We start from the raw sequence: 23,899 nt of genomic DNA on the forward strand, positions 1-23,899 counted from the left end.
AGCCACACTCAGCCACAGGTTTAGACAGACCTTAGGGGTAAACACTGAGGGTCAAACCTCATCTCTATTAATAACACATGGAAAGATTACTTCACTTAGTGGCCCAGATTTCTAGGCAAAGCACCCATTGCATCATTGGAGCATGCATTCTTTAATCCTGCCCATTCCTTTTGGTACTCATCTAAATGCAGGGTATGCTGTCATGCTCCCTGTAACTTTCTACAATGTTAATCCAACAGAAGTGATATAAATTTTTAGGGGATGAAGCTGTAAATGCTTCTTGTTATTCCAAGGATGTGCTCAGCAGCAGTCACTTAAAGGCTCAGTGTAAGCATAAAATGAAACCCAGACTCTATATGCATCTACTTTTTCACATGCAAATGGGATCTTTGGGTAAGTAAATTGCTATCAGACATCTAAGAACTCATCTGTATGCATGCTCTCTTAACAGCTACACATGAAGAAATGATAAGCTGGTGCCTACAGAAAGAAAATAAAACTCCCTCTTCTACAGGGACCACCAAGCACATTTAACATCAAATTTGCATTATAGATGTATGTGTTTTCTAATGATTTCCATGTTACACTGCAAGAAGTCAGCAGTTTTGGCCTTTGAGGGTTTATTAAACTTAAACATTGAAGATATTCCTGCTAATGTGGGACAGAAAAATCATAATGAAAAATTAAAAAAGAAAAATCCAAAACTTTCTAGAGTATTTTTTTTTTCTTATCAGCCATGTTCAAGCCAGTCACAAATTCTGACTTTTAGCTGGCATGATAGATTTTAGCACATGACAGATTAAGGGATCAAAACCAGGAGAAATCCCACAATGTTGTCTTTCATAATGAACCTTATTTCAATTAAGCTCTAAGACCTAGAGGATGGAGTCAGTTTATGTGTCTGTGCATCCTGAACTCCTCAGATTATTTTGCAGTGCCTTCAGACACATTCAGTGCAGTGGAGGCAGCTGACCATGCACAGGATTTCAAGGGGAAACAGGATATTGGATCCTTCTATATGCTGCAGGGAGCTGGAGTCAAACTGATACAGGAAACTTTTGTCTTCAAAACACATGATCTGTTCAGGAAAGGTTACAAAGAACCTGCCAAAGTTTCTCAGAGACTGTAGTTGCTTAAAAATTATGGCATTTCTTAATCTGTATTTGCTTCACTATTTTAGGGGCTACATTTAATATATACATTGGGATAGTGGTTATCCTTAATATAATGAAAAAATGTCATTTAATGCTGAGTTGAATAAACTACTCAAATCCTAGGTCTTTCAAAAATACTTCTACTTTTCTTCACACTATTTACTGTTGCTGATGTAACATTTTCTATTATTTTTAAATGTCAAGCCCTTTTAATGTTAATAAAAATTAAGAACTACCCACACAATTTTTCCATAGCATAGTATATTTTAAATGTAGCATTCCTCATGATAGTTCACATTCTTGTGCAAGTGAGTGATGTTGAATTGTATGGGAATATCTTTTTTTCTACTTTGCATCTGAACTTTTTAACCTATAACAATCTCTTAGTTTGAAATTCAAAGATGATCTTGGTAATATTTTATTTTTAAATATATATATATATATATATAATAAATTGCACATGCACTTTAAATTCTGTGAAATAGAAAGAGAGAAAAAAATAAGGAATTTTCCTTTGAATTAGGACATTTCATGTACAGAATCTAGAAAAATCTCATATTCAGTAGAGACGTAAATTCAGTTTTTATTGTTTGAATTGCATTTCAGATGTAAATAAATAGCATAAACAAGAAGAGTCAAAGGAAACAGTTTTCCAGCAATAAAATTGTAATTAAATAAGAGAAAAATCCCTTTTTGTAACCAGTAATGTTTAGAAAGAAGAGAGCTGCATTTTTCTAGGGTGATTTTAATAGAATTTTAAATTGATATTCATAGAGCAGGACTTCTTATCGTCACAATTTGCCAATAGCCAATAAGAATATATAAATGAGTGGTGAGACTGCTATTGCAAACTTATTTTGTGCATCCCCAGGGAAGATTCAGTAATTGCAAAGTCACTAACTTCAGCAGTAATTTCAGTCTAGCTATACCTGCATAGCATAATCATTAACACAAGTGCTTTGGTGGTGCTTAAACCAATGGTAAAAGTTATATTTGAAAGTTAATAACTTAGTCACACAGAAACCTGAAGAATCTTAAAGCACTGCCAATACTTGCTGCTTAAGAGTTTCACTGGGATGAAACCCAGGACACCACCAAGAAGTATCTCTTATCTGCTCTTGGCCTGGACAGTTAATAAGACATTATCTGGGCATTCCCATAGGTTCACCCATGAACCCTGCTAGTCTTTTGCAGCTAAATAATAGCAAGAACAAAATCATGATTACATAAGGACTCCCAGGTGCAACAGGAACTACAAGGAAGAGCCAGTTTCATCAGTCTCCTAATTTGAGCATTGATTTGCTTTCCCTCAGCATGAAGCAGAAATTCATCTCTCATGAAAGGGCAAACAGCCCAGCCAAGAAACATTACAGATGTCATGTACCAAACCCAAATAAAATTTCCGGAACTGGGAGAGCTCAGCACTGGCACATTTTGATCTTATTGGGAGCACTTTGCTTTATTTCTTTATTTCAGAAATATGGCGGAAAACAAACAAACAAACAAGCAAGCAGCCACTTTTCCAGAACTGAAACTCCCCAGGCCTGGGCCCAGTGGCCTCCCCTGTAACAGAGCTGCACAGAGGCCATGGCTTCCTTCAGTTCAACAAGGTTTCCATAGCACAGAGAGCTGAGCAGAAGACTGAGGACACCACAATGAGCCCCTGACCAATATTTTAGAAACAGCTGATGGAACCTAAAAGCACCAAGGGTCATTGCGAAGGTCATAATTTCAGCTCTCAAACAAAACTCTCGCTTTTTAGCTATCAGTGGCCTACAGTCTTTTTTATTCCTTGAGCCTAAAGTTTGACTTCTGTTTAAAACACTTTTAGTCAGGTTTTGTCTTCAATTACTTCTTGTTTTTGCGAGCCTCCTAGTGTAAAATATCTTCTTTTCTCTTCTTTTTCAAGATTGTGTTCACCTTTGCTTAGCAAATCCTTATAAAAAACTTTCACTATTTTAAAAGGTTAAAAATCTACCCAGATAATGGAGCAGCAGATATCAGCAAACTGTTTCTATTAGCTGTACCGTATGGTCTTGCCTCTGAAACTAGAATCTAAAACACAAACGCATGTAGAAGTTTTTTGAGTATGTTTGCCTATCTGACCGTGTCCAATGGTTTTTAGCTTGTCACCCATAGACTTCTGGGTTTATCCATAATGTAAATTAAAACTGGCATATAGTCATTCACATATGCACTGGAACCTCTCAGATCTTGACATGGCTAACAAAAAAAGTCAAAATCAGCTGTTTTGGTCACTTTGAGCCTCCTATCCACTCTGAGGCAGGATCATAACTGCACTACTGAGAGAAATTATTCTCCTCTCCACCCTCACTGTGGCTGATGTGGCTGTCATGCCTGGGGACTGCTCCTTGCACAATTTGATGAGCAGGAAAAGTAAAAAAGTTGTCCCAGGTAAAATAATGGGAAAATTTCCCTGACTTTAGGGTGTCTAGAAATCAGCTTATATTTAGATAAAAAGCAAATTTCTGTGTAGTAGTAATATCTCTTCTGACACAATTAGCTTTTAAAGTCACAGAGTGCAAGCTAGAAAGAAGTCAGGGCATGTGTTGATCACTGGTACTTGTAAATGGCTATTTACATTTTCAGTCTGTCAATTAAAGTACAATATTTTTTTTCATAAAGTAATTTAAAAACTGGGAACAACAGCAAGAGAAGGTCCTTAAAGTAAAAAATACATGAAAAGCCACTGCTAAAAATCTACACAGAGAATGAACATGGTATAAAATCTGTTTTGTTGGAGCACAATGTGCAACAAAACAAAAGAAATCATCACATCTAAGAGTGGCTTTCAGTAATATCATTTTAGTCCCTAGAGTGTGCTTTATGGACAAGCCTTTTTAAAACAAGCTTTTAAGTTTAAAGCTGCAAAGCTATAAAGGTTACCTGACATTTGACAAAGATTAGCCCTTCGAAGTTCCCAGTGAAGTATCTATTTGTGAAAATGTTGTTGTTTTCAGAACAGTCAGGACATTGCTTTGTTTGCAGGGCACTTCAAGCTATCATCTTTACTGTGTATGCAGAAAGATCTTAAACTGGATTTTTCCTCCTAAACAGATTTGGGAGTTTCTGGCCACCAAACGACCAGTAGTGGTGAGTTATGGCTCAGAGATGCAAGGTCACACCAAACACTTGCAAGTAAAAAAGCTACTGCTTTGCCAAGGGTCAGAGTGCTTCTCTTTTCCCTGTGCTCCAGTGACTGGGGAGCTGTCAGACACCCACAGTGAGGTCCCTGACTGGACAGGGCACCCTGTGCTCCTCTGCACTGAGGGACACATTGTGGTGTCCATCACCCCATCCCCTGGTGTGGGGCCATCTCCCAAGCAGTTGGAAAGCACAGGCATGGAGTGAGAGGAGAAGCAGCAATATTACTGTATTCCAAATTAGTAGGAAAGGCAGGGAATCAACCATAAAAACATAAAAGGGGGCTTCAATTCCCATTGTCAGGACTGAGCAGGAGTGTCTGAAGGAGAGAGAAAAACAGGAGAGCCTTATCCTTAGGCTGAGAAAAAACACTGGGAAATTCAACAGTGTAAGTTAGAGAAATGAGGAATTGACAGCTGCAGCCACTTCTTTAATCTGCAGTATCCCTACAGAAAGTAATAAATTGAGTTGCATTAGCTGTAAGGGTTAAATACTTTGTTTTCAAATACTTCTCACAATTTACCCATGCCTCCCACAAAAATGCGTATTTTAGTTAGCCTCAGAAAAACTGATGTGTCTAAGGCTTGGAAAGGAAAAAGGAATTGTGATGAGATTTGACATCCTGAAGGGCTTGTTCTCTGATCAGGGAAGAAATGAAGCATTGAATTTTAAAAGAGATTTTCAACTGAAAATTTTAATTGGACCTCACCTTTAAAGCATTTCAAATCCTCTCTGGGTACAATACAGTGCATACAAAAAAAAAAAAAAGACTGTGATATTTTGATGTTTGCTTATCTCCATGCTGTCCTGAAGTATGACAGAACATGGTGTAAATTATGAATAGAACGTGGGCGCTCTGCTGCTGCACTGCAGGAGATGTGGTTAGAATAGGATTTTAGAGTTCAGCATTTTGTGTCTGTCAGTAACTAACTAAGCCCAAGGAAGGGATCTCGGTCTATGTCTGCAATTTATTTCTGCACAAGCCATGTCTTGGGCTTCTGTGGAACATTTTCTCTCCATCTTCCTTCTTTTGCACGAGTTTAAGTGAAAGAGACAGAGTGAAATGTGCAGCTACAGTCACTTCATTAGCACAATGGGTTTTATCCATGTTGCCAGCATATTGAACATGGTAGAAGCTACAGGTTTTCATTAGGAATTTTTACGGAGTATTTTTCTTTTTTTATTGCTGTGGTTAAGCACCCAAGCGATCAGTGTTTACCCTGATCTTCTAAGGAAAATCCATGCTTGACCTTCTTTAACAGTGACCTTTGCTCAGAAGGATAAACTGAATGGATATTGGCTTTCCTCCTTTTGAATCATAGAATCTTTTAGAGGTAACTTGTTTTGATGTTTAAAATCCGTTATTCAAGTATTGCTGTTCCTAAGTGACCAATGTTTGGGATGGGACAAGACAAAGGGGCAAGAATATAACACCTGGCAGTGTAATTCCTCAAGTTAATTCGAATTATTTGAGAAAATGATAAATGACAACTATAAAAGCAAGAACTACTGATACTAAGAGAGGAAAAAAATAAATTACATCTATCTAAAGAATTTTTAAGTGTCTATTTCTGCATATTCTAATATGACTATTATTAAATTCACATAATTTATGGAAGTAAGCATGCACATTTAAACTGGCAGCTGCTTTGTGGATAGGAGAGGATCTCAGCTTCTGTAAAAAAAGGTGTCTGTCAAAATCCTCCATGACTCACAGTCCCTCTGGGCCTCAGTTTCTTCCTCAGTAAAATAAATAGAATAACCTGGCTTTTTTCCTCACTGAGCAGCTACATTAATGCATCTTTTTGTAAATCCCGTAGAAGGTTACAAAATGTTCTGATGTTCTTTGGCTTGTTGTTCTGAGCATTTTCTATTTTGAATCCTTGTGCATTTTTAGATGGGAGGCAGAAATGGGTCATTCCCTAGTGATTTTATTATGGAAGTCTTATATAAGGACCTGTAATTCTGCAACTGCTCTTTTCCTTATCAGTGACAGATTTAGCTATCACTTGTTTATAAGTACATATTTATTTTAATATATCACAGATATCACAGTGGCTTCTGTCTACAGGCTATTATCTTGACCTGTAAAAAAACCTTTTATTAGTATTTCTGTAGGAAAAAAAGGTCCTGTCACCAAAGACATAGTGGTAGCCCAAAACATCAGGAACTCTGACCCAAGAAACCAAATCTAATTAATCAGAGCCTTCAGCTCAACCCAGTTTGCTGTTCAACAAGAATTTTGATTAGTAAGGCTAGAGGCAAAGATTACCTTTTCCTTCAGTCCTTAAAAAGGTAAAGCTGGAAATTTGTGTATATGTTTGACAGAGCTAGTGCCTATAATGTGGATTACTTTTGTTTAGGCTGGAAGTCCTTGAACCACAGAACAACTTTAATGACCATTTGCAGCCTGCTCAGTGATTAAGTAAATGAACTCAAGCAAATGAACTACTGGGTACATTCCCAAACACTCAGTACAGGTTATTGAAACTGATCAGTTTAAACAAGCAGTAAATTGAGATATACTTCAACCTCTACCCATTTGTTCAATACAATTAGGAAAAACACCCCCTTGCTCACAGAAAAGTAAAGCTGGCTTTCAGTGCTGACAGGAAGTGAAAATCTTTAATGCACAGATGTTGGCAATTTACATTCAGTGTTGGGAATAAAAATCCAAAAGACATGGATGTCTTCTGGAGCTCCAGAGAACAGCACATACATCAGCTCAGCAGTGACTGTGCTTATGTGCTCCATGAGGAATGTATATTCAAGTCAGCACCTAAAATTGCAGCTGTTAATACATCTTGAACTGAAATGAAATTTGGGCCTTGGTGGAAAGAAATAAAAGACAGATATTCTTAGAAAGTAGGAAATGTGCTAAGAATCTGCCTTACCTCCATCTAGTTCTTCAGCTCCAAAATGATTTCTGTAGAAGAGCATAATCTCTATCTTGTAACACTTGTAGATAGTCACTAAACAAACAAGCAGCAGCAGAATAGCACCAAGCCCACCAGCAAGCTCAACTGTGTACATCAGCTCTGCAAAGAATTACAAAATGCAGTAACAACCACATTCCAAACCACAGAAAGATTAGCAGCAGACCTTGCATTTCTGTAAAACATTAAAATAAAATAATGAATGATGGGTTATTTTATGTATTCATTTAATTATAAAGACCTTTAATGAATACCTAATTGATTGGTTTTTTATTCTTCAATAAGCTGTTTTTTCCCTCTGATACATCATATGAATTGCTCATTTAAAAAATAGTTTCTGCTGGGGATGTGTGTATGTGTGAGAGTGTGTGTGTATGTGTGTGTGTGTGTCTATGAGTATGTGCATATATGTGATATATTTTGTAACTGTCTTCCTTTTTTCTTTCTGTAGATAGATCATAGTTTACTTTAACTAGATAAATGTTGCCATTTGACTTAGAGTGAAACCAAAGGTGAATGTTTACTTCTTGAGGACTATAATGCAAAATCAGCTCTTCCCTTATTCCATACACAAAGAGAATGAGGGCAAACTGGACAAGGTTAAGGTTTTAATTTTTTTTTTTAAGTAAAATGAAAAATAAATATAACTTTAAAACCTCACAAAACACTTGAGAGATGTGAAGACACATTATCCAAGGAATCCTACAACCTCCCATTTCAGTTATATTTATGTTAATATTTTTAACAATTTCCCAGAGCTCTGCATTTTATTCTCACTTTTCTCCCAGTGGGCTTAGCTGATGTGCAGACACAGCAAACAGTCCTGGTTTGTCTGTTGTGACATTCCCATTCAGACCCCTGGTGTCTCTGCTGCATCTGCTCACAGGATGGATTGGGATCACCACCATGGAGCTCTATTCCTGAGGGCAGGGACTGGTCAGCTGTGGCCATCATAAGTGTCCAGCACCAGCACTGGAGCCACTTTTCAGGCCAAAGGAAATACACCACCATGGACTTTTGCCTCCCTCAGCTTGAAGGAAGATCACAGAGCTTCGTTACTTTTCATTTGCTCGTTGACTGAAAACTGGTAGTGGCAAAAAAGGGGGGTAAGAGGAGAGTTGTTAACAGTTTTGTAATTGGAAATCACTAGATGGCAAGTCTGAAGACCTTCCATGCTTTTCCAAATCACTCAGCTTTGAGGAATGATGAAACACCAGATCTTGGACATCTGAGGTACAGAGTTTGTTTCATAAAAGATCTGTGCTGGAACAAGTGTTATTTTCACAGTGTCCTCTTCAGGGGGGCAGCTTCTGTCTGAGTGAAGTAGTGTGGACTTGGAGTAACCTTTTCTGTGTCTAGTTGTGTAGATTTGATAATCCAGCACAATACAATTCAATTAGAGAAATAAAAGGTTCGAGGAAAAATTGAAAATTGCATTTATTTGACAGCATCTACTGAGAATCACACACCTTTTTTGTATTATTATGAGGCAACTGTAAGAAGATTTCATTGCTCTCTAGAAGACACTAAAAGTGTAATAAAATAAAATAAAAAGGCATTTATATTCCATGTCATTCATTCCAAAACTGTGCTGGAAACTCTTTTGTGTTAGATATTTTTAAGACTGGCATGGTTATTTCAAACTCCCAATACTTTTCTGGTCCAGAGAGGGAGATGTTATTAAAAACATTTGATAAAATATGGTTTGCATAGACAAGTAATGCAGTATTTTAGAATATAAATGGAAATGGAAATTACTCTGCACTGGCTTACTATACCCTGTTTATCATTTTGTAATACAGGTGATGCAGCTGTTCAATGGTAACTAGAAGAAAGGCTTTAATATTTCGGGTTGCTAGGCACAAAGTACTCTATTTATGTGCCTGCTGTTATGACTCACTAAAGGCAAAGAAAAACTTTGCAACTGGAAAACAGAAGTTTTTTCTCAACTAATGATTTTTATATTAAATGGAAAGAAATGACTGCAGGTATTCATCTGTTTTCTGTCATTGTGCATGAAATCAGACTAATACACTGCATCACTTTTGCCATCAGAGTCCCCCTTAGTTATATGTTTCCCCATAAAGATTATGCCTTTATGTTTGCTTCAGTAAAATCTATCTGAAAGCACATGAAAGTGTCCTTAATTAGGCCATCAAAGCAAACAACAAAATTCTCTAGTCAGCCTGAAACATATAAGCAATTACCTTTTCATGTGTTGCTGCTGAGCCATCGTGATTGTACACATAAAGTGGCTCTTTCTTAAACAGATTTGTTTGCAAAGGAAGTTTCATGGTCTATTGATCTAGCAGAGCCAGCTTGTGCTTTCCTCTGTGCTGGACAGCATCTACCAGCACATGTTCACTCTGTGTTTTGGGCGCAGTTTGTCAGGGTTCAGAGGCAGCGAGGGGCAGTGATCAGCCCAGCAGATTGCTGCATCCTTACACCCAGCCCACGGGGTGCCTGAGCTCGCCCCAAAGTGCTGGAAGTGGGAAGAGCTGGAAATGGGAAGTGCTGGAAGTGGGACAGCCACATCCATGCAGCACCATGGAGGGCAGGGGGATTGGCCTAGGCACAGTGTCACACCAGGTTGATTGTTTTCAGGTCTTGAGTTTGTTTTTCTGCAGGATGCTGAACTGCGCCCTAAAAGGCCACTGGCTGGCTCTGAGATGCCTCAGGGGTTTTAGGAACAGTGTTACTCTGTGTTGAGCTGAACTGAAGGTGGAAGAAGCAGAAGGCTTGGTCCTGCCTCTGCTGTGGGCCCCTCAAGTGACTGAAGCCATTTCACATTTCTGTGCCTTGGTTTTCCCAGTTGAATTGGGGAAGGTGCTCTGGCTCCTCCCTGGCAGAGCTTACTCCTGAAAAATGCTCTGTGGGTGCCAAGGGTGTTGGTGATGTGTCTATCAGCAGTTTCAACAATGATGTAGTGACTTTTAAAGACAAGGTAAAGAGTAGCACCAAGGTTGCAGCTCATGGCTACCTTCACAATAGCATTTTTTTCTGCTGCTTTATTCTGCCTTTTACAGCATGATTTGAGCACAGTTGCTGCAGCAGGCATTACACTCCTTTTTGAAGTGTGATCTGTTTTTCCTGCTGAAATTCAAGATTTCTGTAGAGGCTACATACTAAAAAGATTCCATTTCTTCACAATTCCACATCAGAAGCAAGATATGAGAAGTGCAAACCTTTTAAAATCTAGTTAGCCCCAGTGTTGCATTGCTCCAATTACAGACCTGTCTCTCCTTAAGGAGCTGAGACTGAATGTAGAAAATAGTAATGGAAAATTACTTGGCTAACCCTTAGGGCGACAGGCATTCTGTTAAACACAACAAACGAGCAAGTGCCAGAGAGTTACATCCAGAAGCACAGCAATCATTTAGTTACAGGCAATTAACAAGAGTCTTCCAGTAGCTCAGGAGTAGTTCTACTCCAAGGAAAACACATTGATTGCTGCAGCAGTAGTAGATTGGTTTCTGAATAAATAGCTTCAATTTAAAACAAGATTTGTTACAAGCATTTTGACCAATAGCTACAATTTTTTTCCTTATCAGGAGGCTTTGGCCAAGCAACTGAGTGAAAGAGACAGCTAATTAAAACAAAGCACTTGTCCTCCCCAAATATCAAGCATATATGGCTTGTAATAAATGCACTCATTTTATACCTTTTCCTTCTTAATTGTTGGACACATTTGTAGGTTATATATTTGATCTTCACCTGGATCTAATATTTGATAAACTTCCTTTCACTCTGTCATACATGTAATTCACTTATCATAACTGAAGTTGTAAGAAGAAAGTAAATAAAAGTGTTCTGTCAAAGATTCATATCTTTTGGCTCATATGACATGCTTCAGGGCTTTACATTTAATGATCTGTAAAAATTTAAAATTAATTTTATTCACTAATTAGCCCTCATACAGCTGAACTGCTAAGAAAAAGAATTATATTTCAAACATTCTTTTTTTTGTGATTTATAACACTTTGAGCACATGTGATTTATAGCTGTGTATTCAGTTTCTGAGCCTTTTTCAAAATCCAATTACAGTCTATCTAAGGTTTCAATTTTGCAATCACTTACGCAGATTGCTCAACTTCATGGACTATAAGTAATTCCTCTGAAGTCAACAGAACTATTCACAGAGCTTCAGGTTAGCACATAAATAAATCTTTGCAACTTTGTGGCCAAAACTGATTTCCATTCTCTGTGCGTCTTGGATAATTTAACTCACAAAGAGATAGGGCTTGGTTAGAGGCAGTTCTCAGTTTGTTTGGGTATACTTTCACAGACTTCAATTATTAAAGGAACCATAAAGATAATAAATATAATTTGGAAGGGGAGCAGGGACTGCAGTGTTGTAACATGCAGGTTTGGTTACAAAGAGGTGCCTTTCTTCTAAAGGAAGAAGAAAGCTGCCTAGCACAGGAACACTTGTCTGAGTCTCATTTCAGAGATCAGCCATAAACAGTAGGCAGACTTTAAGCTAGCAGCAAAGAAACCCATACTCACAGTTTTAAAATTAAGAAGCATGTATTTTTTTCTTTTTTTTTTTGTTTGTTTGTTTGTTTGCTTTCTTTCTTTTTTCCCTGCTTAGTACAGTATTTGTTATGGCATAGCTGTAAAACAAATAATCTTCCCAAAGTATGTGGAGCCACAGCTTTATACAGCATACACATATCCAATACATGTATGTATAAAATATATTCTCTACTTTTTAGGACTTTTGTTTGCTTGTTTCAAAATGCAAAAAAATAAAAAAATTTGGTTGTGCTAAAGGTACCTAGATGGGTATGTGTGAATATCCTATATGGATATCCTACATGGATACTGTTATGAATAATTACTGATTGATTCTGTAGGACAATAGTACTTCTGATTGCAGTAGAAGCAGATTTGAGCTACTTATTACCTTGATTATGAAATAATTTCTTAGCACAAAGTATATGTTTTCTGCCAGCATGGGCCACCCATGCCTGTGGATGTCTGCAGAACTGATTGAAGCTGGCTGAATTTAGTTATGCTTTTCAATATGGTTTTCAATGCAGTAATTTCATTTTATTCATTAGAACTATTGGGACCTCATTTTCTTTCTTTATTTTTTATAACAATAAATAATATATATTCCTAATTCCCTTATGAAAAAGAACTAGTCATGTTTGGGATTGTATATACATAAACACGTATGTGTGCAAATGCAACACAGGGATCTTGTTAATCTATTCATTAGTAGGGCAGAAAACATATCTGAGCCTTGGTGCTGATGGATTTCCAGTGTTATTAGAAGAGAGATTGTAAATTATTATAATAGAAATATATTCTTACTGATGGCATTTTTACTTCTGCTGAGAAGTTCCCAGTAGCAGAGCAATTACACTGACTATCCCAACAGTATGTTAGCTCAAAAGAGGATAAGGTTGGGAAAATATGAATGCTGCAATGTTACTGAAGCTTACTACATTTAAATATATAAAAATGCATTTTAAAGGCACTTTATGCTACAGATTGAAGGGGAAAAGTGTCATAGTGTGGAGCTGCAGTAATCTTTGGTTATCTTCCCCAAATTAATGAATTGTGTATGACCTGAAATTTTCCTCAGTAGGAGAACTTCTTGTCTTTTATGATGATCGCATCCCCATTCATCTGTTTAGCCTAAAAATAAGTTTTGCACCCTTAAGACTAGTTCCAAGAGCAAAAGAAGGGAGATAAGAAGTGCTGAGTTTGTTATCAGAAACTGCATCCTTCTCCTGGGCTGTGTTGTCTCCCACACGGACAGACAGTGGGACAGAGCTCTCCTTTGCTTTTAGTTAATTTTTAGCTAGCTAAGGTAGAGATCTTCCCTTGACTGTGGTTTTTCTTTTTCTTAGAATTGTTCAAACCTTCTCTAGACTAAAAGCCCAGAAGAGCACCAGGAGCTCACACCTCTGGCCACCAGATCCTGGCCTGGGCCGTGGCATTTCCAGCACTGGAAGGACTGACAAGAGACTGGGAGAGCCAAGCTACAGCCCACAGAGGGACTTGGTGAGTTTGTCATCTCTTCTGGGTGACAAGAAGTTTTATTGTTTGATATTGTTCATTGTTTTATTGTTTAATTTTCATTTTTTGTTCTAGTGAATATTTTGCCTGTTAAATAAACATTTTTTTCCACTTCTCTCCAAAGAAATCTTTTCCCGAATCAGTTGGAGGAGGGGCTGATTAAATTTGCTTTCTAAAAGAACCCCTTTGAAAATTTTCTCCAAAATTTACCCTAAACCAAGACACTTCTATTTGTTAATTGTACTACAGAAATCACACAAGCCCACACTATTACTCCACTAAGAATTTCTGAAAGAAATGAATGTAAGAGGCACCGAGGAGTGCTAAAAATGTGGGGAAAAAATTGAGTACTGAGTTCCAAGGATGTAAGATCATAAAACATACTGTTTGCTTTTTTTTTTTTCTGAGGATAACAGTAAAGAATAATTTAGCTATACATGGATTATGTGAGAAAATTTGTGACATTTTATTTGAAAATATTTTCATCCTTGCCATTTAAGGTTAGACTTGCACTTAGACATTACATAAAAGGAAGCACTATGACAAAAGTAGTACAAAAGTTGTTTTAAAAAGTAATATGTTAAACAAACCAACTTGTTTGACACATTGTCAGCATGAAGAATTTTGAGATGAAAGTTACACGTAGGCATATGCTGAGTAATCTTACAAACTGTTTTACTGGAGTTCTCTTAGTCCAATTTTCTAAAGGATGAGAAAAACCTGACTGATTAAAAGAATGGTCTTATGAAGAGTTTCTTTCAGGCAAAGGTCTTTAGTATTCTATTCCTTGACTGATTTTAGATGAGGTGGAGTGTGAAAGGACAGTCACATTTAGTTAGGTTTGGGACAAGAAGGGAGCTGATATTTGACCTTTGGGCCTGTGTCCTGAACCTCTTGGGAGAATGAACATTTGCACTGCTGAGCACAGTGACAACGTGAAGGCTTCTTCAGTGGCCATAGGTGAATGAAAAATCAATTTCTGTCCAATCCAATTTCAATTCCAGTTCTAAAACCTGATGAAGGTCTTGGAAAAGCCTTTCCTGCAGTGCAGAATAAAAACTGAATACTTTATGCAGTGGAAGATAGACTCATGTAAGGTCGGAACTGACCAAGTGGGTTGGAGTTCTTCCAGTTAAGCTTCCACTGAGACTCAGAGATTCACTGCAGTGAACAAATACTCAGGTCCAGCTAGCAGAAGCTGAAATATAACTCATTGTTCTCATATTTCATATGATGAGTTTCCTTTCAGAAATTTCAGAAGCATTGTGAAGCTTTTTGGTGAAAGGAGATATAACACCTGGGGTTTCTCTGCAGAGGTTAGAAAAGAACTAGTTTCTTTTCTCTTTTAAGTCTTAATTGTCACTCATCACTACCACTGTGTGAAATTGTGTCTAACTGACTGAAAATGCATATAACACATTCAAGTCTGTAAGTAATAAACCAGATATTCTCTATTATGTGAATGAATGCAATTTAAGGTGCTTGTCAGCCATTCTGTTATCATTAATAACCATATGAAGATAATTTGGAATTACTTTCTATTCAAAATTTTCTATTACATTGTACAGGAAATATTAATATAGTGTTTATGAATTAAGAAATGACGAGTTTAAAAAAAGGTAGTATTCCTCAAGATGTATTCCATCCAGGAAATATTACCTTGCATATTTTTCAAACATATATTTTCATGGGCAATTTAAACATACTCTTTCTCTAAACAATATATTTCAGTGAAAATATTTATTTTTCTTGACAGGAAAAAACCCCAAACTTGTTTTTACTACCCCTCATTAACTTACAGTCAACAAGATTCATATATGCCCACTGAGAACACCTATGACAGAGAAAAACAAACTGAAACCATAAAAGAGGTAAGGGTAGGAAATTAGATGATAATGCTGTGTTGATGACAATGGGAAGAAAGGGAAGTAGATACTTTTAAAAATGCATGAAAGCATGTTACCTTAGTTCTGTTGTCTGTCCCAGGAAAAATGCCAGTAATATTAATAAGCCTTTAAAATAATATCCATACTACTTAAAGAATAATGCCAAGATGGGATTTGAGATTATTTTTGCTGTAGAGTTCTACTTGAAGACATACAGAGAGGACTTTCAAAAAAATAATCACATAATTAGATAATAAACTGTATTTACAACACAGCCTATGATAAGATTATGAAGACTTTGATCCTGCATGAAAGTCATACTTGTCAATACATAACATTGCAGAAAAGTATTCTTTTTCCTTATGCATTGAATTTTAATCTACTACATTGATAGACTATAAGTTTGTCTTCTTTAATTAAAAAACTTATGAAAAAATGGACTTGTAATCTGTGATCCACCTGTCATATCATCTGCAATCTGGTCTGTCATTAATAAATTTCTGCTTAGCTGCTGTCAGTACCACTCTCAAAATTGATTTCTAGAAGGTTCCTCTACCTAGCTGAAGATTAATTGCTGTAATTGCTCTGGATGATCAATGCCACCTACCACCAGTAAGTAACAAAATCAACCTTAGATTATAACAAGTAGGTTGTTTTTTTCCCTACATAAAAGAGAAAATAACTTGATTATTGTAAGAGTGACAGGGATTTGGTCAGAAGGTGCAGGAAGGGATGAAAGTTATATCTTTTGGGTTCTGATTGATTTTTCCTATTTTTTACAAATTTTGTTGGAATGAATGAGAGAAAGGAAACAGCATTGTCATTGTCATATTTAAAATACTCTACTGCCTTTAGCTTTGAGTTAAATGCTCCTTTTGCAGAGTATCTGAGAAAATTAAGGACTCTAAAAATTGTTAGCTGGCAGCAGAAAAACATAGATCATAGGGTATCTCCACTGATGTCAAAAAGTAGCAGTAGTTCAGGAGAAAATGAGAGCTGGGCTCCCTGAGACACAGAGCACTGGTGTTTGCACCAGAGGGAGGTACCAGGCCCCCAGCTTTTCCCAGTGCTGGATGCTGAAATTGGGTTCACTTTTCCTGCACAGGTTGTGGTGGAATCCAGGGGCACTGAGCTCTGCTCCCCTCCTGAAATGAGCTCATGGGCAGGAGAGGCTCTGGCTTCCCATTCCAGTGCCACATCAGGGGAAGAGCAGTAGACCCTTGTCCCTGGGGAATGTGCCAGGCTCTGGTTTGGGCCAGGACCAGCCTCTGGTGGAGCCTGCTCAGGGTTTCTGTGAGGTGAGAGTGCGTCCCTGTTGGGCTGACCAGGGGGAATATGAAGGAAGATGTATCCAGGTTTTTTTCTGGTGATTTAGACTGTCGGCTTCTTATGCTTTCAGGGCCTAAGTGTAGGTATGTCTAAAATCTCCACCTGGACTTTTACGTGTACAGAGGCTCCACTGACCAGGGTGAAGCAGCAGTTGCAAGGGTGTTAGAAAGGCTTAAACTTTGTACCTGAATACCCACTGCAGCATTTAGCCCTAAATACCTATTTTCTCAGGAACTCTCTATTCAGCAGCAGAGTTTTCTGCTTTGCTATCCCTTCTGATCCTGGTGATAATGTTCCACACAGGAAGTTGAAGAAGGATTATAATTTCTTTCTCAGGTATGCAATGAACATTCCAGATACATCATTTTTGTACTCTTATACTGCTGGAAAAAAGGATCACTAGCTAGAAAACCAGCCAAAACTACTACATCTGCAAATATCTTGGTGTTCAGGAAGCAAATTTACCTAATAGTTAGGTCCCAATTGGTCTAAGTCAGCCAAAAAATCAGAAATTAATAAACAGCTAACTCATTCCTAGCAGAGGCTAAATATGGATCTAAACAAGGAAACCTAAACTGAAAGGTTGTCATGGTGATGTACAGGAGACTAAGAAAGCAGTGCAAAACTCCTCTTCCTAGGAGACCTGAGAGACTTGCTCAAATTTTTATCTGCCATGCTTAATTTATCATTTCACTGAAACACTTGTCAACATGCAAAATGTGTAGAGGGCTTGTATCTGGCACTTCTTGTCTTTCGAGGGCAAAACAGATTTTGCTTCCTGATCTATTTCAGATTCAGCCTTACTTAAAGAGGAAAAAAATATTTTTGGGAGTTTTTCTGCTATTTTTGTCCTTTTACTATTTATAAGGGCAATTAAATATTGAGATTACTTCCTCTTAAGCATGTTATCATGAGGCCACATACTTTAGTATGTCTGACTTAGTTCTCTAAGAAAGGGAGCAAGGAAAGTAGATTCTTGCAAAATTCATGCATGCACAAAGTTAAATTAGAGATCTGGTTGTCACAGAACAGAGAAGACTTACATGTTTTCAGTCTTGGAGCTACTGCTTGTATGGAAGAGTAAATAAGGACTAAGTATCAGCATGTGACTTAATAGGTGTCAGTTAAATAAGTATTGCTTTTAAAGTAATGTGAGCTTTCAATTTTTTTATTTTCAGTATTCCATCAAGTAATTTGATTGCTTAGAGCAAGTTGTTGGATTTCAGTGTTTTTTGGGTTAAGTTCTTGCTCTGGGTTCAAATGCCTCTGAACCAGAGTATATGACTACTAGCTGGTATATTGTTGAGGTTCAACTACTTAAGAAGTTAATTCCTCATCTCAGAAAATTCAAGAAAATATGACAAATGCCAGGCTAAGCTGAACATCTGGTAATTCACATCTGCATCTTTTTAAGAAGCAAGAGAACAGTTTAGAAAGATGGCGACAAATGAAGTTCTATTCAAGCAATTGGAGGTACCCAACAATACTTTTAAATAAATTGGGCACACTCTCTTGATTTATGGTTTCTTTATAAGCTTAGACAGACTTTGCATACTACAAAACTAAATTTAGGGAAGATACCACTGCTTTGATATAAACTGAGATGCCACAAGTACTTCAGCACGACAGTAAGATCCTGGTTTCCTCACTTTTAAAAACAATCTAAAAAAAGCACAGGAATGTCAGCAAAATGCCGACACTGCTCCTGCTTATTCTCTGCTTTCTGAAGTCAACAGGAAGCTTCATGAGAGTAGGGAGTGTCAGTCCCAGGGATGTGGAGCCCCCTCTGGGAGGTAAAGTGGACAAAATGTGTCTGGGAGCTTTGATTTGCAGGAGATTTTCCATCTCCCTGTAATTATCTCGGTGGGAGATCCCATTAGGCAGGCTGGGATCATGGGATGTGAGTGGTGAGGGGAAACAGGGGGGTTCTTAGGAGCTTCTGTCATGATGTTTCACTTCAGAAATGTTGATGTAAAACAAAAGTGTTGGAAGGAAAATGTCCATGTCAGGCTATGCAGGAACCCCCCTGGCTTGGGGTTTAGGTGGCATTTCTGAGAGATGTAGAAGGTGGTTTTTTTTGGTTTTCCTAAAATTTAATTTCTTTTTCTTACAGAAAAGTACTACAGTTGTATCACCTGTGGTTTCCTACTATTCTTTCTCTCATGAGCCTTCATAAATTTTAAAGTGAATGAATTATTATTTGAATCTTTTATAAAGATCTAGTTAAAAGGGGTTACTGTATTTTTTTTCCAATTACAGCCATTATTAACAACATCCTTCCTCTTTTATTTTGCAAGTTGTACAAATTCCTTCGGGAAAAATAACCATTGACTATTAATTCTTAGGGAGCTAAAATTCAAGCTTGCATCAGAGGGAATCTCTACAAACTGACCACCCCTACACTTTACCCTTTATGGAGAAAAGCTGCATATTTACCCCTTTTGTGTAGAAGAATACTGGCATGGCGGCGTCCGTTCCCATTCTCGACGTAGCAGGAATAATTTCCCAGGTCTGCCTCTTCAACTGAGTCAAGAATCAATGAGATGGAAACCTCCTGTTCCCCGAGATGTTCCTTGAGAACCCTGAGGAAAAAACAACCATTGCTGCTGTTCTGCTTGTACCACAGTGAAGCTTTAGATAATCATGACATAACAATGCTACTTATAACTCACAACTCTCTGGCTTCAAATTTGGTTATGGTTTGATGCAATCTTAATTTAATTATATCATGCCCTTTTCTTCCTCACTCCTAATGAGGAGGTTTGGCTTTGTAAATGTTAATGAGAGCTGCAGTTCATTGTCTTTTTAAAGAAGAATGATATGCACATGGATAATATATCATTGCACACTTTGATGGAGACTCTGATCCATGAAGTCTTGGAATGGTAGAAGGGAGAAAACTGAAAACAGTTATTCTGGGCTTTTAGACTCACACCAGGAGTCTGGGCCAAACACAATATTTGTCCTTTTTCTGAGGCGTTTCAACATGCCACTCAGGAACAATGTGTTCATGCCATGGTTGGAGAGATAATTTCTGGAATAGAGGACAAAATTTTATAATGTTTTATCAAACAGTAGGAAGAACTGGTACACCAGGTGCTGCTAGCTCATAGAGATTATAAATAAAAAGCTTTCTATGTAAGACTCCACCTGTCTTCCCATTACTTTCTTTCCCTCTTAACAAGACCATCAGTGGTTTCATGAACTCAGGAAAGGAAATGACAAATGATTGCAGACCTGATAAATGAAATGGAAATGAGCTTTTCTGCTCCTCCCTCCACAAAACAAGAGAGTTGTAACAGGTTTATTGTCACTTTTTTGTCAGTCATCAGCTACCCAAGTCACTGGATGAAGGACTTGGGAAAGTTTTAAACACAAAATATAGCTGAATTTATTGTCACAAGCCATTTAATGTATTGATCTTGACTTTTGTAGAATAAACTTGAAGTACTCTGGGATAAAATACATCTTGCCTATGTCTGGGGATCATGACCTTGAAGGTCACTGAGGTCTACTTGATTTTTCTAATTGTGACTATATTGTACATAATTTATTTTTCTTGGGTTCTATTCCTGTATGTCTCATTTTCATTACAATTATTATTAATATATGTTTACTATTATAATTAATATTATAGCTGCAATTATAATATCTTATTTTGTCTTGATTATTAAACTATTTTTATCTCAACCCACAAGTTCTATTCTGGTGCTTCTCCCCACCTGAGGGGGTTAACAGGGAGTGAGTCAGTGGCTGTGAGGAACTTGCTGGCTGAGGTTAAACCATGACATGCACACTGAGATTTGCCTGAATTTCCGAGTTTTAATTTCTGTGATACATAGAAACAGTGATATTCACACATACAGAGTTATAAATGAATAAGGAATCTCTTCAGATCCAAGCAGATATTTCATATTGGATAGGATTTAGTATGCTATGTCAAGCATGTAATTCTCAATACGAATGCACATTTGTCCTTAATTTCTAAATGGGCCAGCACTTTTAGGAGCAGTAGAAGTATATGGCATGAATTACCAGATCCTCTCCAAAACAAGTATTTCAGCAGATATAAGCAGCCCACATAACAGGATGTTTGGCGCTCATAAGCCGGATAACATCCCAGGAAACTCAGGCTTTTTTAAAGAAGAAATCAAAACATTCCAAAAGGGAAGTCAAACTTCACCATTTATTTAAGGTTTAATGTTTGAAAATACTTTTTAAGACGATTTTCTGAAGATATTAATTTTTCTTTATTTCATCTTACTAAGTGTCCTTGTGTTTTTGTAGATTGCCACATTTTGAAAAAGGTAAATTCCAGCACACATTTTGAAAAAGGTAAATTCCACCTGGTAAACATTATAGCTCTTTTTGTGTAGCTATTCTGCTTTTGCAAGTCTCTAACATCAGATTTGGCTGAGGAGGGCATTTTTCTGTTCTCTACGGGTGAAGTCAAAAAGCAAATGGATGATGTTGCAAAAAAAAAAAAAAGCATCAGACCCAATATTCTCCTTGGTTAGTCTGTGATTAAAAGTATAACATTAACTATAAAAAAATATAGAGAATAAAAGGAAAAAACCTTTTTCTTTTACCTAATGTCACTTTCCCAGACTCGATTATCATCCAAATCTTCAATAAACTTCTCCCCTTTCATCCAGTAGATTAAAGGACTGACATCTCCACTGTATCCAAAGAAAGCTCTGCAGGTTAGATTAGCAGAACCACCTGTTGCAAAAAATGTAAGAAAATATGTTTATATCAAAACTTAAAATCAGTTTCTTTTAAAAAAACATAATATTCAGAGGGCTCCTCAATTTCCAGCTGCTGTTGAAAGTTTCCAAGATTATCTGCTTCTCTTGACACAATACATTTTCTGAAAATAAATGCAATAAAAATGAAATTAAATTATATGTAAAAACAGGATTAATTTTTTTCAATACATTTTCTGTTTGGTAAGGATATCAGAGATTACGTCTTTTAAAAAGGAGTTAACTATTTTTTTTTCTCTGAAAAAGATAAAAGTTAGGTAAAATAGACGTGCAATTACATCTGTGTTAGTTCAGCCTTGCAATGGTTTCTGCAAAGAGGCTGGTATATTCCTGTCGAGTTCCATTCCCAAGGGGTTTCTGGTAGAAGGATGTGTGCTCATTGCTATACTTTAGCAGGAAAGTTTGAAAAAAGCTACTGTGAACTAATTCTGAACATTATAAGCCATTAGAATGGGAAGAAGTATTAGCAGAGCATGCAGTGGGGAGCAGAAATTTCATATATATGCACAGTATACTTATTTAATCATTATAATGAGGATTTAAAAAACTAATATGCCTTCGCTTTGTTTATTTTCATACAGAACCTTACACTGTTTGTACCACTTGGCTTTGGGCTTTACCTGGAGCACATGTAGGGATTGAAATGGCAATTTGCACACTTTTTGTGTGTTGGCAAGACTTGATAAAGCAAGAGGACAGACACAGCTGAAGATCTCCCATTGGCTGCTGTAAAGAGATTTGTCTCAACATGCAGCAACTCTTCTAAACTGCCACACGCATTCCTTTAGGGGATAATTGCACAGTAACTTAAGGAAATGTTGGGATTTAAGAAGAGGTCTCTTCCCCTCATGAAGAGAATATTTCCATGGAGTTTATATTACTGCTAAGACCAAATTAACATTTTATTGACACTTTCAGTTTTTAAGTTTTGGACTTTAAAGCTAACACAGACCACAGCTCCTAGACAAAAAATAAGAGAAAAGTGTTTTTACCACTACTGCATCTGTACCAAGATGCCTTAAGCCCATCTGGGTTCAATTAATTTCCTCAAAAATACACTGTTCTGGGTCAGGACCTGGTCTTTCTCAAACATACAACATTAATATTTGAATTTCATATTTAATTTTTAGCATGAAAACCAATGCAGGATTCTGTGTAACAAGACAAGTAATTATTAAATAAATGTCTTATAAATGACTAATAAATAAACATTTCTAAGACAATAAATGTCTTATAAATGACTGGCTTGAACTCTCACATCCATGGCATGAAAGGTACAGAATCAAATGTTTTTGTTCCAAATGTGCAACATCAAGGCAAATACCATTTGTGCTACTCTCACAATGTGTTTTGGAACTTTAGGATCTCATTTTCTTTTAGTCATTTCAGGAAGGTTTGGTTGCTACCATACCTTTTGCAAGCAATGCTTGCTAAAGAGACAGGAGTATTCCAGTACCTGAAACTAAGATGGAGAGAAGCGTCTCCTTTATAATCAAAAAGTATGAAATGGAATCTCTGAATAATGAGAAATTTTAATAATCTCACTTATTCTAGAAAAAAGCTGCCAAATATAAGATGAGTCTCTTGAGAGAAGGCAAAACCTCTCTTTCTAAAGACAAGCATAGCTCCTGTTTTCAAACCCCAGGGAGCCATGGCCAGGACACCTCCCTGGAAACTCAATTTCTCAATCTCTTCATGGCTCAAGAAGTGCAATTTGGAACCACCAGGAGAAAGATTTTTGGGATCTTGAAGCCATTTGAGGGGAATGGCTTGAGGGGAATGGCTTGGGGACATATTGTGGGTCAAGTGCATGAAAATCTGTAGTGGAACATGATGAATTTCTTGGTTCCTTGCCATGCAAACCTGTTTTCTTATAACAGTTGCATTGAAGATTTATACCAAGTGGAATGTGGGGTCGTTTGGTTTTGAAGTTTGCTTTTGTTTTGGTTTTGCATCATAATTATGATGCTTGAACCTGTGAAAATGAAAATATAAAACCTTAAAGAATTATGAAAGTCTTGGCCACAGTGGAATCCATGCAGTCTTGAAATGGGAGAAGATACCTGCACATGTAAAGCCAAAGAAGGTTTCTGTGATAATTGGACAACCCCTATGGCATTATCCACCAGACTCAGAGTGCTACTTAATGCATCACTGCCACTTCTTGGGCTTTTTCCAGGGCTTTCCTACCAAGCCAAGGCTTGGTTGAAATTTTATAGCTTTTAAGGGCTGGCAAGATCACAGTTAGAGAGGCTGTAACTTCTGGCCAATTTATCCACGATTCACAGAGATTACACACCACAGGTGTAGAACCATCAAAGCTCTCCAGGCTCCTGCAGCTAACAGGTACTCCTGAGAGATGATTTTTGCTCTGGCTGGGCTTCTGAGCCTTTTATAGAAGAATGTTATGACCATAGATTTGTTTTTTTAAAATAAACATCTTATGATAAGGGCAAAACTTAACAAAACCAGAGAGTTTTTAAGATTAAGGTTGTTTTCTGTATAAAATTCTTAAAGAAATTTTCTCCCCAAATAAAACATGCAAACATATCTTTAAGTGTATAATCTGGTCTCCATTCAACGTGAAATAGTTGCAAGGGAGAAATAAATTAGGAAGAATGCAATGCCACTTA

The 23,899-nt window shown here is 37.2% G+C and overlaps 1 protein-coding gene across 4 annotated transcripts in view; it reads right to left on the bottom strand.

Annotated features, from left to right (window-relative positions):
- Positions 1-23,899, bottom strand: part of IL1RAPL1 (interleukin 1 receptor accessory protein like 1) — a 686,647-nt gene that overhangs the window by 16,597 nt on the left and 646,151 nt on the right. For all 4 annotated transcript variants that reach the window (XM_064707010.1, XM_064707004.1, XM_064707014.1 and 1 more), the window contains 3 exons: positions 21,090-21,222; positions 18,937-19,082; positions 7,214-7,357 (listed from right to left, as the gene is read on the bottom strand). In XM_064707010.1, the coding sequence (XP_064563080.1) occupies positions 7,214-7,357; positions 18,937-19,082; positions 21,090-21,222 (423 nt within the window). The remainder of the gene's footprint in view (positions 1-7,213; positions 7,358-18,936; positions 19,083-21,089; positions 21,223-23,899) is intronic.

Source organism: Zonotrichia leucophrys, chromosome 1 (genome assembly GCF_028769735.1).
Source record: "Zonotrichia leucophrys gambelii isolate GWCS_2022_RI chromosome 1, RI_Zleu_2.0, whole genome shotgun sequence".
In the NCBI taxonomy this organism is placed as follows: Eukaryota; Metazoa; Chordata; class Aves; order Passeriformes; family Passerellidae; genus Zonotrichia; species Zonotrichia leucophrys.